At 48.2% G+C, this 18,181-nt stretch overlaps 1 protein-coding gene across 2 annotated transcripts in view; it reads left to right on the plus strand.

Moving 5' to 3' along the window:
- Nucleotides 1-835: 835 nt before the first annotated feature.
- LOC102445895 (excitatory amino acid transporter 5-like) overlaps nucleotides 836-18,181 on the plus strand; it is a 65,163-nt gene continuing 47,817 nt past the window's right edge. Inside the window, exons 1-3 of one of the 2 annotated variants that reach the window (XM_006122442.4) lie at nucleotides 836-910; nucleotides 13,574-13,786; nucleotides 16,725-16,767. In XM_006122442.4, coding sequence (XP_006122504.2) covers nucleotides 867-910; nucleotides 13,574-13,786; nucleotides 16,725-16,767 — 300 coding nt within the window. In that variant the 5' untranslated portion in view covers nucleotides 836-866. Of the gene's footprint in view, nucleotides 911-4,997; nucleotides 5,317-13,573; nucleotides 13,787-16,724; nucleotides 16,768-18,181 lie in introns of those variants that run through there. The other variant, XM_075903343.1, reaches the window with a different exon arrangement.

The following is an 18,181-nucleotide window of genomic DNA, read 5'->3' on the forward strand; positions in this document are numbered from 1 at the left end:
GTGAGGAGTTCTCGGTTATGGAGCTTGCTTTAGCCAGCAGAGCCCAGTTTTGTTATCCTCCCAGGAATGCTGCAAAACCCATAGTTTCTCTTTCATGTTGGGGGAGGGTTAGGGTTAGGTTGTTTTGCTTACGGGCAGTCCTTTAGTTATGTTCATGTGATGATTTTTAAAGCATGGGGTTGGTACCCAGAACATTGGTTAATGCCTGTGCTGAATTTCAAAGCTTTTGCTACGTAGAGGACCAGACCAACATGCTTGCTAGCTTACTTTCTCTCCCTCATGTGGCTCTACTGTTTATTTTGTGCATTGTGCACCTAGTGAAATAGTTGTGCAATTGTCCTTGTGCACTGGATTGCACTTGCAATTGTTTGTTTAATATATGCAAATAAGGCCCAACTTCTTGATAGTATAATCAATAATGTCCAGGAATTTACATTAGTAGTAGCTGATGGTTGAGAAAGTGATTCTACAGGACCATAGGGACACTGTGTGGACAGTATACTTCAGATGACTCCTTCACATGTAGTAGTCTAACATCCTTTTCCAGATTTGCCTTGATTTTATTACACTCTGATTTGTTGTTCATATTTCCAGTCCCAGTCCATTTCTCCTATGTAGCATAAAACCAGACAAGACCAAAAGATTCAGCAATTGATTCTGAACAATGAGGGGGAGGGAACAGGTTTTAAAAGGACACAAGGTTGGAATTACGGATCTGTTGCAAGAGCAAGAATCTATCATTTTTGTATCTTTGAATAATACATACATTTCCATTATTTACATCTTGTTAGCTGATTCTCCTGCCTGATCAATGTTTGTTCTTTACACAGGAGAAGCAATACTTTTCTTTTCCTGGAGAGCTCCTTATGAGGATGCTAAAAATGCTGATTCTACCCCTCATTACTTCTAGGTAAGAACAATTCTGTTACTTTAAGAATCAAAAGTCACATTTTTTTAAATTGTGCTGAGCAGATATATTTACAGGAGCCAAATCATCCTCTTTACAAACCCCAACGGACAGAGACATTCAGATCCCAAATTCACCCTCTAACCAAGGATCAGTAGATTGCACATTCACATGCGTTGACATTGTAATATATGTTCATTAATTCAAATATGACTTATGAGAAGCACGTTCATGCTCATTTTTAAGCATGTTGTAACAAACCCCAACATAAGACATACTTACTAAAATGTCTTCTATTCCAGGTTGCCAATACTCACTGCTCCTATTCTTTTTTTTCATGGTGATAGTTCCTAAGAAGATGGGAAAACAAGTAGTACTATCCCCAAATCAATTGTCACTTAATGAATCATTAACATGTCAAAAGGAAATACAGAAATACAAAAACAGTTTCAACAGTTTTGTACTGTCGATACTTTAAAGTTAATACTGGAAAACTTGTAATCCAGGAGATTCATGTTTCTTTCCTTCTTTTCCTGCAACAGAACAGAGTTTACTTTCTGACACTGAGGAACAACTTGATACTAAAGGGCTTCTTAGTACAGTAGACAAAAGCGAACAGAGGTACATTAGCTGGCAACTAAAGCTAGATACATTTGATCAAGAAATATGGCATATTTTTTAATAGTGAAGGTAATTAACTTACTTAAAGTTGTGGAGGCTTTGTCATCATATGAACCCTTTAAATCAAGATTAGATATCTCTAAAACAGTGGTCACCTACCAGTAGATCAGGATCTACCAGTAGATCTTGGAGCCCCTCACAGGTGATCCTGTGGGACACTATTAGGTTACTGGCACTTCATTGCCTCTCCACCTACTGTCATACTGCTCCTGCTCCTTGGTAGCCTCCTGCGTGCTGTGCAGGGTGTGGGAGGGAGACGAGGAGGGCGCTGCTGTCAGGTTGTCCCTCCTCTCCCCACTCCTGAACCCTATCTCCACCCAGAGAAAAGGGGATAGAGGGAGCTTAGCAATGCAAATCTGTCACTTTCACACATTGGCTGTGTCTACACTGGCACCCCTTTCCGGAAAAGGGATGCTAATGTAGACTTTGGAATAGGCAAATCCGCAGGGGATTTAAATATCCCCCGCGGCATTTGCATTAACATGGCTGCCGCTTTTTTCCAGCTTGGAGATAAGCCGGAGAAAAGCACCAGTCTAGACGTGATTCTCCGGAAAATAAAGCCTTTCAAGTACTTTCAAGTAGGAATAAGAGATCCTCCGGAAAAGGCTTTATTTTCCGGAGAATCACGTCTAGACTGGCGCTTTTCTCCGGCTTATCGCCAAGCCGGAAAAAAGCGGCAGCCATGTTAATGCAAATGCCGCGGGGGATATTTAAATCCCCCGCGGATTTGCCTATTCCAAAGTGCTACATTAGCATCCCTTTTCCGAAAGGGAGGCCAGTGTAGACACAGCCATTGTGTGTCTTTGTCATTCTCACAAACGCACACTGTTCTTCACTCTCATCTCCTGACCCAACACACAGTATTGTGTGTATTCCTTTTACTGCTTGCAGAGTGTAGTATTCTGGGTTTGTGACTGGTCTGTGCATTTTATAATTTTCATTTCTCTGTTATGCTTACATGCAATTCTTTGAATAGTGAGTTCCAAAATGGTAACTGCTGCTCCTGGAAGAGGATGGCTTGTCCCTGCATCCCCTGTGAGGGCGGAGCAGGGGGTGTTTCCACTTGCTGTCCTTGCTTGCAGGCACCACTCCTGCAGCTCCCATTGATCAATAATAGGGAACTGTGGGGTTGGTGCCTGTATATGAGGGGCTGAACATGGAGCACAGCTGTACACACCAGCTGCTTTCAGGAGTGATGCAGGGCCAGAGCAGGAGTAAGCCTGCCTTGACTCCACTACTCCATTCCTGGGGCAGATCCCAGGGTGGGTGGGACTTGAACTCACAGCCCTGTACTCAAGCAAATGCCCTATCCCCTAGTCCATACCAGAACCCTACCCAACCTTCCTACTTGCAGTGGGTTGCTTTTATCCTGCCTTCCTAGTACAGGAGCCAGCTGTGTTGGCTGTTCAGCTGCCCCCAGGGTGGGCGGGACTTAAGCCCCAAACCCTGTACTCCCCAGGCAAATGCCATATCCCCATGTCCACTCAAGACCACCTCCCTACCGTCAGAGGGTCTCATTCTGTGTTTGCAGAGGGTGGGGTGAGGCTTGGGCTGCTGTGGGGAAAAGGGGAGGGCACAGCTCAAGACCACCACCCTGCATGCCTAAGGCAAATGCTCTATCCTCTAGTCCACTCCAGAGCCCACCCCACCTCCCTCGGGTCCCTTATCCTGCTTTTCTAATGCAGGAGCCATGTTCATCCCTGGGGCAGCCTGGTCTGTCACAGGGTGAGTGGGACTTGAGCTCCCCAGGCAAATGCCCTATTCCCTAAGCCTCTCCAGAACCCACTCCACTTTGGGGGTGCCCCTTACCCTGCCCTCCCAATTTGGGAGCCTGGTCTATCCCTGGGGCAGCCGGTGTTAGCTGCTCTGGTGGGAGGCAAGCACCACTCTAGACACTGATCCCCTAGCCTACTTCAGAACCAACCTCACAGCCCTACCTTCAGAGGGTATCTTGTCCTGCTTGCCAAATGCAGGAGCCAGCTCCATCCCTAGAGCAGCTGCCTGTGTTGGTTGTCCCACCACTCCAAAAGGGGGCAGGACTTGACCCCATAACCCTGTGCTCCATCCCTTAGGCCACTCTAGAGCCCACCCTTACCTTCGGTGGGTCCCTTAGCCTGTGTTTGTCTGCTCACTCCCAGGGTGAGCAGGGCAGGGCAGGGCGGTCTTGAGCTCACCATCCTGTGTTCTCCAGGCAAATGCCCTGTCCCCTAGTCCACATCCCTTAGCCTGTGTTTGCTGTCTGGTCACTCCCAGGGTGGGCAGGGCAGGCATAAGAACATAGGAACGGCCATACTGGGTCAGACCAGAGGTCCATCTAGCCCAGTATCCTGTCTGCAGACAGTGGCCAGCACCAGATGCCTCAAAGGGAGGGATCACAATAGGTAATCCTTACGTGATCCCTCCCCTGTCACCCACCTCCAGAGAAACAGGGGCTGGGGACCATTCCTGCCCATGCTGGCTAATAGCCATTGAGGGACCGAACCTCCATGAATCTATCTAGCTCTTTTTTGAACCCCGTTAAAGTTCTAGCCTTCACCGCATCCTGTGAGGTTCAACAAGGACAAGTGCAGAGTCCTGCATTTGGGACGGAAGAATCCCAAGCATTGTTACAGCTAAGGAGTTGTTCTGCAGAAAAGGGCCTGGGGGTTACAGTGGCTGAGATGCTGGATATGAGTCAACACTGTGCCCTTGTAGCCAAGAAGGCTAATGGCATGTTATATTGCATTAGGAAGAGCATTGCCAGCAGATCCAGAGGTGTGATTATTCCCCTTTATTCAGCTCTGGTGAGGCCACATCTGGAGTAGTGTGTCCAATTTTGGCTCCCTCTCCCCCACTACAAAAAGGATGTGGACGCATTGGAGAGGGTCCAGCGGAGGGCAACCAGAATGATCAGGGGGCTGGAGCATATGAGCTACGAGGAGAAGCTGGGGGAGTTGGGTCTGTTTAGTCTGCAGAAGCGAAGAGTGAGGGGGGATTTGATAGCAGCCTTCAACTTTCTGAAGGGAGGTTCCAAAGAGGATGGAGAGAGGCTGTTCTCAGTGGTGACAGATGGTAGAACAAGGAGCGATGGTCTCATGTTGTGGTGGGAGAGGTCCAGGTTGGATATTAGGAAAAACTATTTCACTAGGCCGGTGGGGAAGCACTGGGATGGGTTCCCTAGGGAAGTAGTGGAGTCTCCATCCCTAGAGGTGTTTAAGTCTCGGCTTGACAGAGCCCTGACTGGGTTGATTTAATGGGGATTGGTCCTGCCTAGAGCAGGGCGAGGACTTGACGCCCTTCTGGGGTCTCTTCCAGCTCTATGGTTCTATGATTCTATTTGGCAAGGAGTTCCACAGGTTGACTGTGCGCTGAATGAAGAAAAATTTCATTTGGTGAAACCTAGTTCTTTTATTGTGGGATGTGACGGGGCGAGGCAGCCCCGCACTGAACTTGCAGGGCCCAGCCAGGATTACCTGGCTGCAGAGACCCCTCCCCCACAGCCCTACTGAGCATGCCCGGGCTGTAGCTGTGCTATAAAAGCCTGGGGAAGGACTCAGTCTGGGGAGACAGCTGGAGGAGAAGGACTGGTGAAGGGAGCTCCCACTCAGCTGTTGCCGGGGACTCCAGGAGAGGCTGGAAGGGACGTGGAGGCGAGTTGGCGCGACCCAGGGACTGCCTGCCATGGGGATGCTGGCCTGGAGCTTGCAGGAAGCTGGGCAAGTACAGTGGGAGGAAGCCCGGGGATCCAGGTAGGAAGTGGCCCAGGGCAGGAGCGGGAGCTGCCTCTCCCGCCCCGAGGACCTCGGTGTGTTTTGGCCGGACTGCCCCACCGAGGGAGTGACCCATTACCTGGTTGCTCACAGGGCCCTGGGCTGGGACCCGGTGGAGTAGGGTGGGCCCGGGTCCCCCTACCAGGGGTGTGTCCCCGCTACAACCCTGAACTGCTTTGTGGACTCTGGCTGGAGGGCCTTGGCCTTGGTTAAAGGGCCAGCTATAAACTGCATGGTGGACTCAGGCGGGAGGGGCCTGCCACATGGGAATAAGTAAATAACTTTTCCTTAGTCACTTTTTCCACACCAGTCGTGATTTTATAGCCCTCTGTCATATCCCCCCTTAGTCTCCTCTTCTCTAAGCTGAAAAATAAAAGTTTTTAATTTCTCTTCCTATGGGACCCGTTCCAAACCTCTAATCATTTTTGTTACTCTTCTCTGAACCTTTTCCAATGCCAATAGATCTTCTTTTGAGATGAGGCGACTACATCTGTACACAGTATTCAAGATGTGGGCGTGTTATGAATTCCCCAGCGGGGTTCGTGGCCGCACCCCAATCTACCCCCTTCGTGCTCAGTACTAGTTACATAGTTTATTTAATTCTGCAGTTCACGGGCCACTCTGAGCAAAGATCTGCCCTCACAAGGCCGATTTTAGATCTCGAGCGGCCGGGGAAGGGGATTCGGACCCGCCCTCTCTCCGAACCCCAGCCCAGGGCCCTAAGGTAGGGACCCACGTCCCTACCCAGCAGAGGGGGTTGTAACCCCTAAACTCCCCCGCTCACGGAGTCCACGCCCCTGCCCTGGGACACTTCTTCCCACGTCCACGGCTACCCGGGGGACCCAGGTTAAGGCTCACCCAAGGTGTCCACGTAGCACCTGCTCCAGCTCCCATCTCCTCCGGTCTCCGGCCGCCTGTGCTTCTCTCCCACGTCTTCCCCCCCCCCCGGCTTCCAGAGGCCCTTTTTAAATTCCCCTCCTGGCTCTTTGTGATGACATCCCCAGTGACGTCATCCCCAGGCATCCCCTCTTGGCTCCTTGGGATGATGTCCCCTATGATGTCATCCCCATGGGTCCCCGGGAGCCGACAGGCTGTGTCTCCCGCTCATGTGGTCCTCCGCCCTTCTGTCCCTGCCCCGCAACACCCCTGCCTCCCGGCTTCAGCGTTCGGGGGGGGGGGGGGTCCAGTGCAGGGCGGAGGCGCCCCATCACACACTTTCCCCCTCAAGTTTCTCGCCATACTTGCCGCCTCCTCGGCTTGGTGTTCTGGTAAATGTGATAGGCAATCGGCGATAGCGGACCCTGGGCGGCGTATCACCTTAAATTGGTACGGCTGCAGGCTGAGGTACCACCGCAATATTCGTGGGTTCACGTCCTTCATATTCTAGATCCATTGCAGGGGTGCGTGGTCGGTCACCAGGGTAAATTTGTTGCCTAGGAGAAAATATCGTAACAAGTCAATTGCCCATTTCAGGGCCAAGGCCTCCTTTTCGATCGTTGAGTACCCCTTTTCTAGGCTTGTTGCCCCTCTTGGGGAAAAGTTTGCGGCTCAGGTATAATATTGGGTGCTCCCTGCCTTCCTCTTGTTGCGTCAGTACGGCCCCCAGCCCTACCTCCGAGGTGTCTGTTTGCAACGTGAAGGGTTTAGTAAAGTCTGGCTGGACCAATACCGGGGTGCGCACCAGGCTCTCTTTAAGTTCCTGGAAGGCCACGCTACACTGTGCCGTACAGCTCACTCTCTCAGGTTGCCCTTTACGTGTTAAATCCGTAAGGGGGGCCGCCAAGGAAGAGAAGTTGGCTATAAACCACCTATAATATCCGGCTAATCCTAGGAACTGACGTACCTGTCGTTTCGTGGTTGGGGGAGGGTAATGTGGACAGCTTCTACTTTATCCACTAGGGGTTTGAGCTTCCTCTGTTCCACTGTGTACCCCAAATAGGAGACTTCTGCTTTCCCGAACTGACATTTTTTTGGGTTAGCTGTCAGTCCTACTTGTTGTAAGGCTTCCAGTACGGCCGCGATGTGTTCTAAATGTTGTTCCCAGGATTCGCTAAAGATTATGATATCGTCAATATAGGCCGCCGCGTACCCTTGGTGACTCCTCAAAACCTGGTTCATGAGTCTTTGAAAGGTTGCTGCGGCTCCGTGTAGGCCAAACGGCATATTTATAAATTGGTAGAGTCCGAATGGGGCAGTGAAGGCCGTCTTGGCCTGCGCTTCAGGGGACAACGGGATCTGCCAGTACCCTTTTGTAAGGTTGAGGGTTGACAAGTAGCTCACTCTCCTGAGGCGACTCAACAGTTCGTCTATACCCTGCATGGGGTAAGCATCAAAGCGGGATATAGCATTGACTTTGCGAAAGTCTATACAGAACCTCATGGATCCGTCTGGTTTCGGCACCAGGATGATGGGGCTCCTCCGTTCACTACGGGATTCTCGTATCACCCCCCACTCCAGCATGGACTGGACCTCTTTTCTTACCGTGTTCCATAACTTCCGGGGAAGGGGACGTAGATTGTCTCGTACCGTCTTCCCTGAGTCGGTCATTATCTCGAGGCAGATTAGACTGGTTTGTCTGGGTCAGCTGGTCAATACCTGCTGAAATTGCCTGAGGGTTCAGTATAATTGCTCCCGCTGTGGGTTTGAGAGCTCCTCTCCGATTCAGATCTCTTCTATTTTTACTTCTGGCTCCCCCCATGGCCTGAAATCTATGTCTACTGCTCAGGGTTCGATTAAGAGAGCCTCCCGATGGTTCTACCTTTTTAATAAATTCACGTGATAGATCTGGGTTTCTCTTCGGTTCCCGCTCACTCGTACCTCATAGTCCACTGGCCCCACTTTCCTCACCACCCAGACGGGACCCTGCCAATGGGCTAACAACTTAGACTCTGCTGTCGGGAGTAACAGAAGAACTTGATCTCCCGGCTCGAATCCCCTTATTTGCGCTTTTCTGTCATAGTAGGCTTGTTGCCCCTCTTGGGCTTTCCGTAATTTTCTTGGGCCCACAGCACTAAGGCATGCAGATTCTTCCGCAGCCTCTCTACGTATTAGGCGGCTCCAAGAGCTGGGGACACCTGGGCCTCCCAACCTTCCTTTACTAGGTATAAAGTTCTCCAGGGCCAACGTCCGTACAACAGCTCGAAGGGGGAATATCCTAATGACGCTTGGGGTATCACGCGTATTGCAAACATCAAAGCGGGTAACAGAATCCCCTGGGATGTTAACATGAAGGGGAAAGGAGTCCAGGACAGCTGGCAGTATTTTAAAGAAGCCTTATTGAAGGCACAGAAAGAAACCATCCCAACGCGTAGCAAGAGAGGCAAACATGGTAGGAGACCGGACTGACTTACAGGGGAAATCCTTGGTGAACTTAAGCACAAAAAGGAAGCTTACAAGGAGTGGAAACTTGGACAAATGACCAGGGAGAGATTTAAATGTATAGCTCGAGAATGCCGGGGGGTTATCAGGAAGGCGAAAGCGCAAATGGAATTGCGACTGGCTAAGGATGTGAAGGATAACAAGAGAGGTTTCTACAGGCATGTTACCAAGAAGAAGGTGATCAGAGAGGGTGTGCGGCCCCTAAAGGATGAAGGAGGTAACCTAGTGACAGATGATGTGGGGAAAGCTGAAGTACTCAATGCTTTCTTTGCCTCTGTATTCACGGACAAGGTCGGCTCCTGGACTTCTGCGCCAAGTGATGCAAGATGGGATGAAGATGGACAGCCCGTGGTGGGTAAAGAACAGGTTAGGAACTATTTAGAAAAGCTAAATGTACATAAATCCATGGGTCCAGACTTAGTGCATCCAAGGGTACTGAGGGAGTTGGCAAATGTCATTGTGGAGCCTTTGGCTATTATCTTTGAAAAGTCGTGGAGATCGGGAGAAATCCCGGATGACTGGAAAAAGGCGAATGTAGTGCCCATCTTCAAAAAAGGGAAGAAGGATGATCCAGGGAACTATAGGCCGGTCAGTCTTACCTCGGTTCCTGGAAAAATCACGGAAGGGATCCTTAAGGAATCCATATTGAGGCACTTGGATGAGAGGAAAGAGATTAGGAATAGTCAGCATGGATTCACAAAGGGCAAGTCGTGCCTGACCAATCTGATTAGCTTCTATGATGAGGTAACTGGCTCGGTGGACATGGGGAAGTCAGTGGATGTTATATACCTTGACTTTAGCAAGGCTTTTGATACGTTCTCCCACAATATTCTTGCCAGCAAGTTAAGGGACTGTGGATTGGATAAATGGACGGTAAGATGGATAGAAAGATGGCTAGAAGGCCGGGCCCAGCGGGTAGTGATCAATGGCTCGATGTCAGGATGGCGGTCGGTTTCTAGCAGAGTGCCCCAAGGTTCGGTTCTAGGACCGGTTTTGTTCAATATCTTTATTAATGATCTGGATGAGGGGATGGATTGCACCCTTAGCAAGTTTGCGGATGACACTAAGCTGGGGGGAGAGGTAGGGTACAGAATGACTTAGACAAATTGGAGGATTGGGCCACAAGAAATCTGATGAGGTTTAACAAGGACAAGTGTAGAGTCCTGCACTTGGGACAGAAGAATCCCAAGCATTGTTACAGGCTGGGGACCAACCGGTTATGAAGTAGTTCTGCAGAAAAGGACCTGGGGGTTACAGTGCATGAGAAGCTGGATATGAGTCAACAGTGTGCCCTTGTAGCCAAGAAGGCTAATGGCATATTAGGTTGCATTAAGAGGAGTATTGCCAGCAGATCCAGAGATGTCATCATTCCCCTTTATTCGGCTTTGGTGAGGCCGCATCTGGAGTATTGTGTCCAGTTCTGGCCACCCCCCCCATTACAAAAAGGATGTGGACGCATTGGAGAGGGTCCAGCGGAGGGCAACCAGAATGATTAGGGGGGCTGGAGCATATGACTTATGAGGAGAGGCTGAGGGACTTGGGTCTGTATAGTCTGCAGAAGCGAAGAATGAGGGGGGATTTGATAGCAGCCTTCAACTTTCTGAGGGGAGCTTCCAAAGAGGATGGAGAGAGGCTGTTCTCAGTAGTGACAGATGGTAGAACAAGGAACAACGGTCTCAAGTTGTGGTGGGAGAGGTCCAGGTTGGATATTAGGAAAAACTATTTCACTAGGAGGGTGGTGAAGCACTGGAATGGGTAATCTGGGGAAGTAATGGAGTCTCCATCCCTAGAGGTGTTTAAGTCTCGGCTTGACAAAGCCCTGGCTGGATTGATTTAGTTGGAATTGGTCCTGCCTAGAGCAGGGGGCTGGACTTGATGACTTTCTGAGGTCTCTTCCAGTTCTATGATTCTAATTTGAACAATTCTCAGTGGTGACATGCTTACAACCTCATAGTGTCTGGCAACCTCATAGTGGGAAGGCAGAAGAAAAAGTGGAGATCTTCACAAATGGAAATGATCTTTGAGCTTCAACTTGCTTATTATGATAATGAGCCCAACTACAAGGTGGGCATGTTATTTTATCCCCCCCCCCCCTTTTTTTTTGTACACCCGAATGTCTGGAACCATAGAATCATATGGTTGGAAGAGACCTCGGGAGGACCATATTTAACTTTGTTTTTAGCCCCTTGTCCACCTAGGCTGTCTGTCAAAACATAAATGAGATTCCAAACATTGCCCCAAACTATTTGTGTCAATACATTTCCAACAAAAATACAGTTAAGCTCTTGCTAACTCTCGTTGCTTAACCTTGTTAAACCTTAATCAAACTCATTGCAAAGCCTATGCAAAATATTAATGTATATTAAAGTGGCTACCTACTTTTGTTACCACTTGAAATACTCATATTAAGCCTTTTGGTATTTAAATTGTGTCATCAATGTCATCAAGATGAGTGAGTAGCTTCATAAATTTGGCTAATAAAAAACAATTTCCCATTTTTCTCTCTGCTATTTATATCTCTAGTTAACCTGGCTGTATCTCTCATGTATATGTTGACCTTGTTACTCTTCTTGCTCAGGGTAGAGTAAGGGAAGTCGACAGGAGAGTTTCTCTCCATCGACCCTTTCAAGTCGAGAGCCCACACTAACTCAGTTTAAGGTACATTGACTCCAGCTGTGTTATTCATGTAGCTGGAGTTGCATAGCTTAAGTAGACTTTCTGTTGTAGTGTAGATGAAGCCAAAGGCTGAAATGCTTCAGGAAATTGCTTCTATGAGTTCTTGTTAGCCAATGTGGTGAGATAGATGATACCTATGTAGCTAGTTTGATATATCTTTTGGGAGTATAACCTCCAGCTTTGGGGTGTGTCTGCCCCATTTCTCAACAGTGTGACCTGAATTTGGTGTTCTCAGTTAATACCCATGAGGGTACGGTTACAGCCAGTGAAACTTATGTTCCTTGGTGTTTTTTCATAGCCCTGAGCAATATAAGTGATAGTGTAGACCTCAGGAGGCCATGTCTGCACCACTGTAGTGCTTCAGTAAGGCTAAACTGAATGCTGAGGGCGCCCCCATTGGTTGCTGGTACTCCTTGCAATAGTGAGGAGTAAGGGAAGGTGACAGGAGCGTTTCTTCCATTGAGCGTTTCTTCCATCGCTGTGAAGCTGCCCCAGAAAATCGGTGCAAGAAACATCAGCTCCAGAAACACAATTGTATATCATGCACCAATTTTCTCTGCCACTGTAGATTTGGCCTTAATGTAGCCACAGTGTTGAAAGAGGTTCTCCTATCATTGTAGGTAATCCACCTCCCTGAGAGAGAGCAGCTAGGGCGATGGAAGAATCTTTCTGTCAACCTATAACTGCCTGCCCTGGAGGATTGTTGATTTAAGTGTCTTTCAGGGGTGTGGATTTTAAACACCCCCAGAGAAACGTCACTATGAAGATGTAGTTTTTCAGTGTAGACCAGCCTTAAGTGTACAAGGAACTTGGACATGTGAAAATAAGCCCACTGGAAGAGCTCAAGAAAGGCTTGTGCAGAATTCAGAAAAGTTACGTTTTTCTGTAACCCAGGAAGAGCTAGGTAACATAGACATTCCAGATAGCCTGTCCAGAAGCATAAGCTGCCTCAGAAGAAGGTGAAAGACACTTTTGTGCTTCTTTTGGTGGAATAAATGAACCCAGACAATCCAAGATGCTCAATTTACCCTGTCACTGTGCAACAATAAATTTTAAACAAAGAGTGAGGTTCTGAGTAGTGGCCTGGTACCCTGACACAAACACTAGAAATCTCTATAGCCTTTTATTAAAGATTGAGAAAGAGAGAGCAGCTAAAGCCTTTGAAATAAAGTATAAAGTAAGGCTTTGAACAACAACATCCCTTTCCCTTTGGATGTCAAGAGATTTTAGAAGGAAAGAGTCTGGCAGTCTCCTAGATCAGTGTTTCTCACAGTGGTCCACGGACCCACTCTGAGAGAGCTGCTACCGGGCTACTCCAGTTTGTTTACTTACCGGCTCCGCAACCATGGAGCCTCATGGCTCCCATTGGATACAGTTTGCCATTTTCAGCCAAGGGGAATTATGGGAAGTGGTGTGGTCCAGGCTGTTGCTTCCTGTGGAGCTGTTTGGGGGGCTGCCAGGAGGTGCTGAGCACCCACTCTTTTTTCTGTGGGTGCTCTAGTCCCCAAGTTCCCACAAAGTCATCACTATAATTCATTAAATGTCAAATCCCATTTTTAATCCTACTGAATTGTAGGCATCAGTGATATCTCGTGCCAATTAGTTCTATAGGATTTTAAAAATCCATTTAAAATGTGTTGCCTTTTAATTTCACTAACTGACTCATTTATGAGTAACAGACTATTATGATCAAATAGTCTGACCTCCTGCATAATACAGGCTAGAAAATCTGAAAGGGTAACCAGGAACTCCTGGGTTACTGTATCTAATCTGCGGTCATGTCACTGCTTATTGCTCTCATCTGAGGCCCTCTCCTCTAGCCATTTTTGTTGCCCATTTCTAATGCCATGACCAGAGCTGGACATGGAATTCCAGGTGGGAGACTCAGTGATTGATGTGATGGGCTGGCAAAATGCTACTTTCAGGATTGTTCTCCATTGCTGTCATAGTGGAAGCTAACACTCTGTTTATTCCACGTCCAGCCCTGAGCACTGAGCGGATGGCTGTGCTCAATGAGCCTAAATGTATTGGAACTCAGGAGTTTGGTGGGTGGCAAGTACCTTGCCGATCTCCGGGCTAGCATGGGCTCTTCTGTGTGGAGCTGGTGATGGGGTGGGTCTGCCAGAGACGTGTCTTGTGCGGTTCAGGGAGAGTTTGCTGAGTGTTTTCTCTTTTCTTTCAGCCTGATGTCTGGCTTGGCCACCATGGACTCCAAGGCTTGTGGGAAAATGGGGTTGATCACAATCACGTATTACCTTTGGACGACATTCATGGCTGTGACTGTTGGGATTGTGCTTGTAATCAGCATTCACCCAGGTGCTGCTGCCCAAAAGGAGGAATATACTGTGAACAAAGTGGTGTTAAGTTCTGCAGATGCCTTACTGGATTTAATCAGGTACTTTGTAGCAGCTTCAAGAGTAATTCTATTTTATAAATACGGGCCCTGTTTTATTCTTCACAGCTGTCAGGGCTGCTCCTCACTCTAGCACTCTGAGTGCCAAAGACCTTAAAAATACCTTGCCTCTATCGGCTTCTGCTTACAGAGACTCCCGAAGGTCACAGATTCCTTGGGCCGGGGAGACAGGTTGCCACCATCAAGGGTTAAAACCCTGAAAACCAGGAAGAAACACTTGAACTTCTTCCCAAGGGGTATCCCAAGCTCTTTTATTACAAGAGGTCTGGGGAAAAAAAAGAAAAAGAATTCACAGGAGACACAGTCTCTAAAGGTGCGTCTATACAGCAGGACTTAACTTGAAATAAGCTATGCAAATTGAGTTACATCACTTGCTTAGCTTCTTTCAAAATAGCTTATTTTGAAATTGGGAGCCTCTACACAGCACTTATTTTGAAACAAAGCACTCTTCCTCTGACTTTGGTGACCCTCAGGGTGCATCTAGACTGCCAAGATTTTGCGCAAAAGCGGTCACTTTTGCGCAAAATCTTGCCGCCTGTCTACACTGGCCACGAGTATTTGCGCAAGAACACTGATTTTGTACTGTATAAAATCAGTGGTTCTTGCGCAAATATTCCAATGCTCCCGCTCAGGGATAAGCCCTCTTGCGCAAGTATTCTTGCGCAAGAGAGCCAGTGTAGACAGCCAAGTTAATTTCTTGCGCAAGAAAGCCAAATGGCTAAAATGGCCATCTGAGCTTTCTTGCACAAGAGAGCGTCTACACTAGCATGGATGCTTTTGCGCAAAGGCACATGCCAGTATAGACGCTCTCTTGAGCAAATACTTTTAACGGAAAAACTTTTCCGTTAAAAGTATTTGCGCAAAATCCTGCCAGTCTAGACGTAGCTTCATTATTTTCGGAGTAAGGAAAGTCAGAGGAAGAAGTCCTCCAGCTTGACAGTATTTCAACATTATTTTGAAATAACTGCTTGCTGTGTAGATGCAGACTAAGTTATTTCGAAATAATGTTGCTATGTAGACGTAACCTAATAACTGACCCTTCAGTCTAGGCAGGTACACACACAGACTTCCAGTTACTTTTCAGGACACAAGAATTAAATCATCACCTTAAAAGGAGTGATTTTATTAACAAAACAAAAAGATATATTTGATAAAGCATACTTAGTTGCTAGATGTTACAGAGCAACTGAGAAGAGTAGATTAAAACACAAAGAAAAAGTGGTATCTCTGACACACTTTGGCTGTGTCTAAATTGGCAAGAAGCCAATCCCAGAGTTAAGCATCTAAACTATGGAGGTCCATGGAACTTCCTCCCTGGCATTGCCTAACCCTGTAGTTACCTAAATGCACCTAACTTTCTGCTGTCAAAGTTTCCTCAATACCTACATTTTAGACTCTGAGGTGTACATGCTGCTTCCTCTCTCTAGGCATCTGGATGCCTGTCTTCTGCCCAAGCCCCAGAAAAAGCCATGAACTGGGGAGAGAATGGTGTTTAGCCTTGCAAGTCAAGTACAGAGCCTGATCTGCATGGAGTCTGAACATCCCTACCAGATCAGGCCTCATGCAAATCTGGCTGGAGAAGGAGGCGGAAGTGGTCCCCTCTGCCAAGGGAGCGAAAGGATTTGATGAACGCAAGGTTTTGAGGAACACAACTCCTGCAGCTGTGGGAGTAGCAGCGAGGAGACTGCGAGTTAAGGTCCTAGCATGAGGAAGGGGTCAGGCAGGAACAAGAATGGGATATCGGCCTGTCACGGGGTCGCCCGCCCTGCGCCCTCTGGGGGGGGGGGTGTGTCAATATGGCGGTCACGGGGTTGCAGGCCCCATAGCCGTGTCTCTAGTTCCCCCCCAGTCTGGGGGTCAGTCTGGTCCAGCAGCTGAGTCTCTAATGCCCCTTGTTGAGGGGCGTAAGGGTGTGGTGGGGTAGGGAGGCCAGGACCCTCCCTCTCCACTGGGCCCCAGCTCAGGCCCTATCAGTGGTTGGCGGTTCCCACCACTGGCTCGGTGGGGAGTTCCCCCCAAAACACGCCGAGTCTGCCAGGGCTGCTTCCTGCCCCACTCTCCTGGCTGGCGTAGTCCCCACCTGTGTGGACGAATACTGCTACGGTGTACAGCGTAGGGTCTAGTGCGGTGGCGGGCCGTAGTTGGCATGGCGGCTACTGTCAGCACAGGGGTTGCAGCTGTCATTCCGGCTGGTGCGGTGGCTGGAGCTCTGGCAGCAAGAGCGGCTGCTCCCATGCTCCAGCAGGAGCTCCTCCCCCGACGGAGGTCTCTGCCGACAGAGGCATGTAGTCTAGACACAGCCTAATGGCTGTCCTCTTCGTTGTAGAGAGATGAAGGTGGATGTGATGATACGGATGTTGTAGTCAGACAATTTTTTGAGATGTTTCATTTACCTCATATCACTGCTGCCTTCTCCCTGCTGAATTTGCATTGTTGAGCACATCTGTGGGCCAAATTCTGCCACCCTTACCCCGTAAATCTCCCATCCATGTTACCTGGAGTTTTCCCTAAGTAAAGACGGCAGGATTAGGCTCAATAGCCAGGTAAGACACCTGGTAAATTCTGTGACAAATGGATTCTCAGAAATATATTAGCTGTAGGAACTTTGTTTTTGCATCTTGGGGTTCGCTTTTGCATTTGGGCTGAGTAGCTGTGTTGTCACTTGATTTTTCAATCCTGTTTCTGTTCCTGATAGAACCTTCGAAGGAGGGCAGTAGACTCAATAGAACTAAACGACATGAGCCATAATGTACTTTACTTGTCTTAATGTGGTGACTGTTAATCCTGAAAAGAAGCTCTACAGTTGCAGGGGGTTAGACTCAATGGCTCTTGCAGTCCTTTCTAACTCCGTGTTTCTACAATTATCTATAATTTCAAGCTCATGTGGCTGTTTCATTCCCATCTCATTCATCTCTTGCAGAAATATGTTTCCTTCTAACCTGATTGAGGCTTCATTCCAGCAGGTGAGTTTTCTTGACCCTGACTTCCTCCATCACCTCTAGGCTCCTGAGAGCAAAGAACCAGCCTCAGAGAGCAGGGAGTGTCACATGGGCAGCCCAGGGGGCTTGGTGGCTTTCTCAATATCAGTGATTAGCACCTTTCACTGCAGGAACCTGACCAGGAAGAAGCCTTCCCATTTCCTTACTCACACTCAGTATCTGGCCTCTTCACAGGGGTGGATTCAGGCTTGTGGGGCATGCAGGTTTGAAAACTTCAAAGTGGCTGTCTGCTGGGGCAACACAGATGCCCTGGCCATATTCAGAGCCCTCCTGGCCGGGAGGCTGCACAGTTGGCAAGTGGGGGTTTCCTCACTGGTGATGTCTCGTCCTCCCCAGACTCAGCTTTTTCATTTTTAACTCCCCATACTCCTGTGGAGTTAAAAATAAAAAGGCTCCTCTACTTGTGATGGAGTGTGATCACAGAAGCCCCATAGGATTTTCCCTGGTGTCCTGATCATGCAACTGATACCCACTTTTCTGTTCTCTGGGGCTCCCCACCATTCTTTCCCACTGTGCCAGAACCTCTGGTTTCCCCCAGACAAGACTCCGATTTAGAGTAACCACCCCCCTACAGAGAAACAGACATTGAACTGTCCATCTCCAATAGAGTCCAAGCTTTAAGGGCTCAGCACCCAGGAAACCGACCATCAAATGGGACCCAAACCCCCAAATAAATCACTTACCTTTTTGTAAAGTTATACACAGAGAAAGCGCATAATGTTAGCTCTAACAATGAAAGAGAGATACGCACAGTTGCTTTCTCCCCCCTGCCCCTCTGGTAACAATTATTTACACTTGGCCTGATAATAAACAAGTGTTTTATTAAGTACAAAAGGAGAATTTAAGCAGTTGCAAGTGAAAACAGATCAAAGTAAGTTACTAAATTAAAATGAATAAAAATATGCTTAGCTAGTTTTAATCCACTAAGAAGCATGTTGCATGCAAATTGGTATCCTAAACAGCTTTTCTTATTTCAGGTAAAGTTTCAAATCAGAGTTGCTCTTTTACTCTGACTTGGGTCTACAGCTTCCTCAAAGTTCTTTTGTATCCTCTTAGGGACGGCCAGGCAGTTTCAAAGGCCGGCTGAAGACAAAGGGCTAATTGCTTCCCATTGCTTAAATAGACTTTCCCACAGGATGGGAATCCTTAGTTTTGCATCTCCCATCCCCATGGAAAATACGAGGTCCAAGATGGATTCCAGCCCCAGGTGGCATGGACACATGTCTTTCTGGGACCAACCACAGCCTGAGCTCATAGGACAAAGAAGTCCATTTACTGGTTGTTGAGTTGATCAGTGACCCATTAGGTTTCTGGGGCATCAGTGATGGCCCTCATTAGCACATTTAGGGTGTGTCTAGACTACATGCCTCTGACGACA

This window comes from Pelodiscus sinensis, chromosome 19, assembly GCF_049634645.1.
Source record: "Pelodiscus sinensis isolate JC-2024 chromosome 19, ASM4963464v1, whole genome shotgun sequence".
NCBI lineage: Eukaryota > Metazoa > Chordata > Testudines > Trionychidae > Pelodiscus > Pelodiscus sinensis.